The sequence below is a fragment of the Castor canadensis genome, chromosome 8 (genome assembly GCF_047511655.1).
Source record: "Castor canadensis chromosome 8, mCasCan1.hap1v2, whole genome shotgun sequence".
NCBI classification, from domain to species: domain Eukaryota; kingdom Metazoa; phylum Chordata; class Mammalia; order Rodentia; family Castoridae; genus Castor; species Castor canadensis.
Window position 1 is genome coordinate 26479352 of NC_133393.1, and position 7904 is coordinate 26487255.

General features: G+C 44.6%; 1 protein-coding gene across 1 annotated transcript; it reads right to left on the bottom strand.

Moving 5' to 3' along the window:
• Positions 1-6037: 6037 nt before the first annotated feature.
• On the bottom strand, positions 6038-6976 carry Or10c1 (olfactory receptor family 10 subfamily C member 1). The gene has a single exon (XM_020153696.2). It carries the CDS (start codon positions 6974-6976, stop codon positions 6038-6040), a length of 939 nt encoding a protein of 312 aa, XP_020009285.2.
• Between the last annotated feature and the right edge of the window lie 928 nt (positions 6977-7904).

The window sequence follows — 7904 nt, forward strand, 5'->3', positions numbered from 1 at the left end:
TGAGGCTTCAGAGAAGCATTCTGATAAAAGCTCTCTCAGGGGGTAAGGAATTGGTTCCCCTACATTGCCAGGACAGACCCTCACTGCTGCTTTCTACCCCAGACCCAACCAAGCCTTATCAGTGCCTGCAGTGCCACCAAACCTTAGCTACTTCTCCAACTTTGGCAGCCACAGCACCTTTCAGTATCTGCAGTGCAACCAGTGCTCTGCTGGAGCACCTGGGGCATCCCTGGCACATGCACACTGCAGAGTGCCCTTCTGTTGTTGGTTGTGTGAGAAGTGCTTTGGCCTCGGAAGCTAAACAGGGTCAGGCCTGGTTAGTACTTGGATGGGAGAAGTGCTTTGGCCTCAGCTCAGACTATGGATGACACAGCTTGCACACACTCATGGGTGGCCTTTTTTGAGCCTGCAGTATAGTTAAAGCTTCAGTAGCAGCTCACAACTGTCCAGTCACCAGGATGTCCACACTGCAAATGGCTGTTCTACTGTCTGACAGCTACTCCAGCTTCAACTGCATTTTTGTGCTCCTCTTGTACCAACATGTCCTGCAGGTAAGTAGCCTCACTTACCTGTGATTTCCTCTCCAACACATCCTGGTCACCCACTGGCATAACACACCCATGAGAGGCCCTCAAGTGCCCTGATTTTATGAAGAACATGAGCCAGAGTTTGCACTTGTTCTTTCACAAGAGGAGGCACATGGTAGGTACCCCTTATCTCTTCAGTTAGTACAACAGGGTCTTCAGCAGCAGCTTCTACAGCTTCTCTCATTGTAGGATCCACACTTGTGAGAATCCCTATAGCTGTGGGGTGTGTGGCAGGAGCTTCTGCCAGGAAAAAAGCATCATTGTTCACTGGAAGTTGCAGTGGGCAGACCAACAGCCTGGGTGACACCTTAGGATCTGGTCAGGTAGGGAGCTAAGGCATGAGATTCTAACCTGTGGCCCAACAGGAACAACTCATCTCCAAGCTTCACCCCTTCTGGGCTTTACCCCTCCTCCATGGGCCTAGTCAAGCAATGATTTGGGGCCATGGTGGAATGGAAATAGAGTAGGGGAGCTCAAGAGGATTTGCTGTAATTAGTATTTCCAGGGGTAGATGATGACTAATTGGGGTTTCTGGGAATCAGGCCTCTGCTCTTCTGCCCAAGTCCCTCTCATAGCCTTTGGAAGGATTGGGTCACCAGAGCACTGATATGGAGCAAAGGTAGTAATAGGTAGGTAGTATGTAGTAGGTGGTATGGTTCTGGGGGAGGGAGGAGAAGCCTTTTAAAATAGTTTTCTCATCTCCCTAACTTGACCTCCTCCTTTTTTCTAAGGTTTTTACCTCACTCAGTTGCTTGGTCTACCTCATAGAGGATGTTAAAGATGGAGAATGTGATCCTCCTGTTGCGTGGCCACCTCAAATGTTTCCATCCCATAAATCTGAATCGATCCATCAGCTTCTCTCTTCCCTCCACCTAAACCTTCAACTTTTAATTAAGAAGCCATTAAGCTTCAGTGGTATAGGGGATGGAATTTTCATTATATTTTCACCCTGCCCTTTCTATCAGGAGGTGGTGGGAGTCTGAGTAACTATAAATTTAAACAAAAACGAAACAAGACATTCTTCTTGTCTTTCTTGGGACTCAGGATAGAAGTCAAACACAAGAAAGGGTGATGGTGGTCAGGGCCATAATGGTGTCAACTTCCTCTCGGGGGAAGAGGTCTCAGGGTGATAAGATGTGGGCAAATGCACCATCTTCCTCTCAGTTCCTCACCTGGAATCAGATTCACCTCTGGAGTGTGGGGCCACCCATTGGTTTTCTTGTATACCAACTACTCCCTGCAGCGAGTTACCTTCCACTGGAAGAAAGCCAGCATTTTTCCTTCTATATGAATTATTTGGACCAGTCTCACTTTCCTGTGCTGTCACCAGGATGGGTTTAAGGCTGTTGTTTACAAAAATGTTTACCTTGGCTCTCTAATTTCTCATGAATTTTCAGAAGCCTGCCTATTTCAGGGCAGAGGCCTGCTAAATGTTAGGATGTTAGAACTGTGGTGCCACCATGTGGCCATACTGGGACACTGCATCTTCTATGGTACTGAAGGGCATCCTCTGATCCTGAAATGTAGCAAATTCCTTTTGAGATGAGTCTAAGGCTGTCATTCTAAGATTTTTAGTCTGGTCTTACCTATAGAATTCCTGATTCAGTAGGTCTGGGGTAGCATCTGAGAATTTTCATTTCTAAATTAATTGGTGTTGCATCGCTTCTGGCTAGGGATGGAATATTGAGCGCCACAGTCCTACTATAATAAAAGGTCAATAGTTCCGAGTTCCCAGCTCCACCACCACCACCGGTTCCCACCTCACTTAAGATAAAAGGTGAGCCATAGTGTTGGAGTCTGCAAGTTGTTCAGGAGGTGGTCTGTCTGTCATAATTCCATAGCCGCTAGGAGGCAATCTATCAAAATGCACGCATCTTATCAGACAGTTGAGTTAAGGATTTAGTGTCTGTGCCTGGTTTGCAAACCCACCACACCAGGAGACTGCATTCTAACAACACCATCATGCCAATGAGCTCTGCTTTCTGGAAGTGTTCATTCAGGCACTGAGCTGAGGGCCCTCTCTGAGATGCAGCCTCAGATGATAGTTTCTAGATTAGATGCTGGCTGTTTAGATACAGCTCATAAACATGAGCACCACCACTAGAAAAAGATATGGGACAGAAAACACACTAGATTTTTGGAGCAGGCATCTGTTCTCTTGGTCTCTCAAATTTGGGGGAAGGTGGACTGTGGACACCCAAAGATCTCTTCTATAAGTGGTTCCTCCTCTTGTCTTTGTCTTCTCTACTGCTAAGGATGCACATGTCTACTCTGATGAAAATCTCAGTGTGAATAAAAGAACAGAGGTTTATCTGCTTGACTTCTTTTAAGTGCGAAGTAAGGGTTATGAATTTAGAGACTTGCTACCTATTTTTGTTGGTGTTTGCCACGGCAATGAAGTGAATGTACTTATATTTGGCCCAGGATTAAGGTAGCTCAAGATCCCTTGGCAACGATGGTGGAGAAGGAGCATTTGCTACACTTTTCATTTTGATTTTTTGTGAGAGAATCAGTTACAAGAAGCAGAGGGTCCTCGGGGGGAAATGAGCATAGAACAGAAGAGTAACCCAGCATAGCTCATTTAATTCAGTCCTGTTTATGATGAAGCTGGAAAGCAGAAAGGTGATGAAAAGAGTTTACTTTAGGTAATATAAAATTTTAGTTACAGTAGAGCTCATTACACAGGCCTTCAGTCTTAACCCAGGGCTTTCCCTAATCAGAAACAACCCCTGCTATTCTTGTTTCTTGTCTACTAATGACTCTAAGCTTTGTTCCAGAAAAATTTGAATGTGCCTTAAATAAATATGCAGAAAATTAGGATGAAGGACGTTGGACAAAGAAAAAAAGAAAAAAGTACAATAGTCAGAAACCAGGTGGATATTTTAAAGTATACTGTGAGGAGTTGCACATTTTCTGGGCATGAGTTACAAAGTCAGGCATAAGCTCATTGGCTACCATGCAAAGAGAAAAAAGGGGATTACTTTGTTTCTTAGACGGTTAAACATATACCTTCTTCCATGTGATGCAGCCATTCCATACCTATGTATACACTCAAGAGCGGTGGAAACACACCATAACTTGCACACAAACATTCATAGAAGCTTTCTATGTAAGTCTGAAAAACTGGACACAACCCAATTTTTCCATTAGCAGGTGGATGAACAAACTGTGGTATATCTATATAATGGACTATCACTCAAAGTAAAAGGAAAGTGGATGAATCTCAAAATAATTATGTTGAATGAAGTCAGATCAAAAGGTACATATTTTATCAGTCTATTCATGTAAAATTCTAGAAAAGGCAAACTAGTCTGTAGTGATGGACAGAAGATCAAAGCTTGCCTGGGTTCGAGGAAGCAGGGAGGGATGGAAGGGAGGTACCACCATGGGACAAGACGAAACCTTTGCAGGGATGTAGATGTCATTTTATGACTAGGCTGATGGTTTCATGTGTATCCATATGCCCAGACTTACCAAACTGTATTTATTGCAATTTATTATATGTCAGTGATACCTCCATAAAATGATTGAGAAAGCTACTGCTTTATGAAGGAAAGGTATAGAGATTCCTATCATGGAGATGTGGAACACATTTTTCCTCTGAGAGTTTCATACAGTTGCTTCTTGTAATCTCCCCAATGGAAACCAATGGCAGAATGCCAAAGCACCACTTAGCAAGAACAGTGCTATGAATAATGAGCAGGTGGAGATAATTAAGAGGTGCAAAAGAATGCATTTAAAATGTTTAGCTCTCTGCTGGTCTGCTTTAGCCTGGGGATAAAATTTTCTTTTCTCCTTTTTTTAAATGTTTTTTGAGACAGGGTCTCAGTACATAGCCCAGGCTGGCTTCAAACTTGTGATCCTCCTGCCTCAGCCTCCTGAGTGGTGGGATTACAGGCATGTACCACCATGCCCAGCTTTAAGATTTTCAAGGATTATCGGAAAAATATGTTTTTCCCGTCCTTTAGGCAACTCTTCCTAAATGCTGTTCCTTTGTATTGAAGTTTTGATAAGTACAGAAAAGCAATTGTGTTGAGATTTTACTCATTGATAAAATGAGTGTGGGGAAGGCCATATCGCCTCTCCAGGAAGTGGGGGAACAACCACTTTTACATCTATTCATTTTGAAATTTTGAGCACAGCATTTCCTTATTTTGCCTTGTTTCTCTCTCTACTTGGTATTCCTTATGGTGTCAAGAAGACACTTTTGAAGAGCTACTAAGGCCAAAGTCCTCAGACCCCCCCCAACACACAGACTCCCATCTGCCTTCTGTTGCAAGAAATCCAGGATGGAGAATCAATTTTACAAACACCCTGTATTTACTTAGTATTCACTACTGAGTCAGCACAGTAAAAATCAAATACATTGTTGGCAATGATAAAGTATGTGGATGATATTTTAATCATTAATGAATTCTTAATGTCTCCTTATGGAGATGTCTTTTTTGACTAACCCTTTCATTTTTTCTCATTTGTTCTGCTGCTCATCGACTCTTGCACCTTATTGTTATTTCATTTACTCTTCAGTGTCCTGGTTGTTTCGCCTTACCCTGTGCTGGGTAGAACTTTCCTGAGCCTTGTCATGTGAAGTCTCTTTCTTTGCCTTCCTTTAAGTTTCATGGCACCCAGGGCCACTGACATTCTATGAATGTCTTTCTTTGCCCTCCCCAAAAGCATGCAGTGTGAGATGGACATTGTCTTCTGTGCTGATCTGACTTGCTAATAAAAACATTTATCAAGGCACCATTTTGTACTAAGCTTGGTGATTGATTTACAAGTCTATGAATCCTCATAAAACCCCAAAGAAAAAGACTGTATTGTTATCACAACTTTTTTGGATAGGGAGGTTAAGGCTCAGAGAGATTCCATCATTTGTGGTCACATAGCTAATTAAGTGTAAGAATTAAGACCTGAATTCAAGTCTATCTGACAAAAATTTATTCTCTTAACCACCATGTCATATTGACTTCCATAAGAACTTACCTTCATCCAGACTTTTCTGCTTCCTCCTCACTCCTTAAGAGATTCGCTTTTTGCCTGGCAATAGATTTTATTAGGTATAATTATACGCTTCCATATTAGACAGCAATACTACCCAGGGAATGAACAAATGTAGAAATATCAAAAGACTTTAAAGATCATTATTATGGCTGAAAATTTTATTACTTTGGTAGTCTGGTGGGGTTGATATTTTGTCACTTTTCTCCCAGTTGTCAAATTGCTGTGCTTGTAAAATTGATCCTCCATCCTGGGTTTCCTGAAACAGAAGGCAGAATAGAGTATGTGTTTTAAAGGGGATTGGGGGGTTTGGCCTCTGAAGCTCTTTAAAGATATATCTTCTTGACAGGCTGGTCAAGAGGTGTAATCCATGTCTCCTCTCCCCTTGATCCTCGATAATTTGTAGCTAACTGGGAGTTTGGTGCAATAGTTACCGCCCCCCACTCCGTTTGTCAAATCTCTACAGTCCCCATTTTCAGGATGGTTCTCTTCAGGACAGCCTTGACGTCAGTGTTCCGCAGGCTGTAGATGATAGGATTGAGAATAGGGGTGACCACAGCATAGGAGAGGGACAGCAGGGGATCAGTGGCTGGATCATAGCTGGCTTTAGGACGTATATAGATGAAGATGGCAGTACCATAGAAGAGGGAGACCACGATCAGGTGGGAGGAGCAGGTGGAGAAGGCCTTGCGGCGGCCGGCAATAGAAGGGATCCGGAAAATAGTAGCCAGAATTCTTCCATAGGAGCTCAGGATTAGGCCAAAGGGGCAGAGGATGATGAGGGCAGCAGCCAGGATAATCTGCAATTCGTTGAGTGAGGTGTCTCCACAGACCAGCTGCAGCACGGGCTGGATCTCGCAGAAGAAGTGAGGGATGGCATTGGGGCCGCAGAAGGGCAAGGAGAAGATGAAGGAGGTGTGGCCCAGCCCCACCGCGGCTCCGCAGGCCCATGCTGCCCCAGCTAGCTGTAGACACACCCGGCGGCTCAGCAGCAGCGGGTAGCGAAGGGGCGCGCAGATGGCTGCATAGCGGTCATAGGCCATGGCTGCCAGGAGGCAGCACTCGGTGGCACCAAAAAACAGGAAGAAGAACATCTGGAGGGCACAGCCCGAGCGGCGGATGTGGCGCTGACCAGTGAGTAGGTGGCGAAGCAGCAGGGGGACAGTGACCGACGTGTAGCCGATCTCCAGGGCCGAGAGGATTCGGAGGAAGAAGTACATGGGGGACTGGAGGGCGGCGTCGGTGGACACCAGCACCACGATGAGGAGGTTGTCTGCCACGGTGAGCAGGTAGACGGTGAGGAAGAGGGAGAAGAGCAAGCCCTGGAGGTGGGCCAGGCCGGAGAAGCCCACCAGGACGAATTCGGTCACCATGGAGGTGTTTGAGCCCATCCTGCTCACAGGAAACAGAAATGGCAAGGAAGAGTGGCCACTGCGGAATTGTGAAGAAGGCAAAGATGACCTCTTTCTGTCTGGGCCTCTGCCTCGAAACTCCCTTCTTTTAGAGTATCAGGGCCTTTGAAATGAGGCAGCCCGGTGTCAGGTCCATGTTCCACCCCGGGCCACTCTTGGAACCTAAGTGAGTATTTGTCTCTCTGAGCCTCGTTTCCTCACTCCATCTTTCCCTACAGTGCCTATCTCTCAGAGGAACACGTTGAACTCTGTTTTTAGTGTCTCTCGGGCTGAGGGTTGGGTTATTCTAGCCCCCCTTTCATTGTTTTCTCCCTTTCCCATCTTGCTGCAGGGTTGAGAACTGAATTTCTTCCCAGCAGGTGTTTTCTTGCTCAAAGAATTTGTTCCATCATGAGGGCATGAAAAGTCCCATTTCAAGTCAAGGGGCTTCCCTTGCCTCTTCTCGTCCCTCTTGAATCCTTTATGTTCTGTCTTTCTTTCACCTGTTTCTCTCTCTTTTCCTCTCAAGTTGTCTCTTTTCTGACCCAGTTTTGACTTCTTCCCCCATTTTCCCTCTTTTCAGGTCTTACTTCAGTTCCAGATCCATTCAGCCCCTCTCATTTTCTGTCATCTTACTATCAGATGAATTTTAAAGTTTTCATTTCTTGGGAGGAAATTTGAGAGAACATTTCTTTCAGTCTCCTAATGGCAGTAAAGCATTCAGCTATCCAGACACATGGGGATCTCTCTGAAAACTGCTTGGGAAGATGACAATATTTTCCTCAAATGCTTACTTCTGAATCTTAAAGCCTCTTGAAACTTCATTCCTTTATATCATAATACATTACAAATCCTCAAACTACACACACAAATCTAAACCACAAATCCACACATCTAAATGTAAGCATAGAAGAATAACCCAATAGAT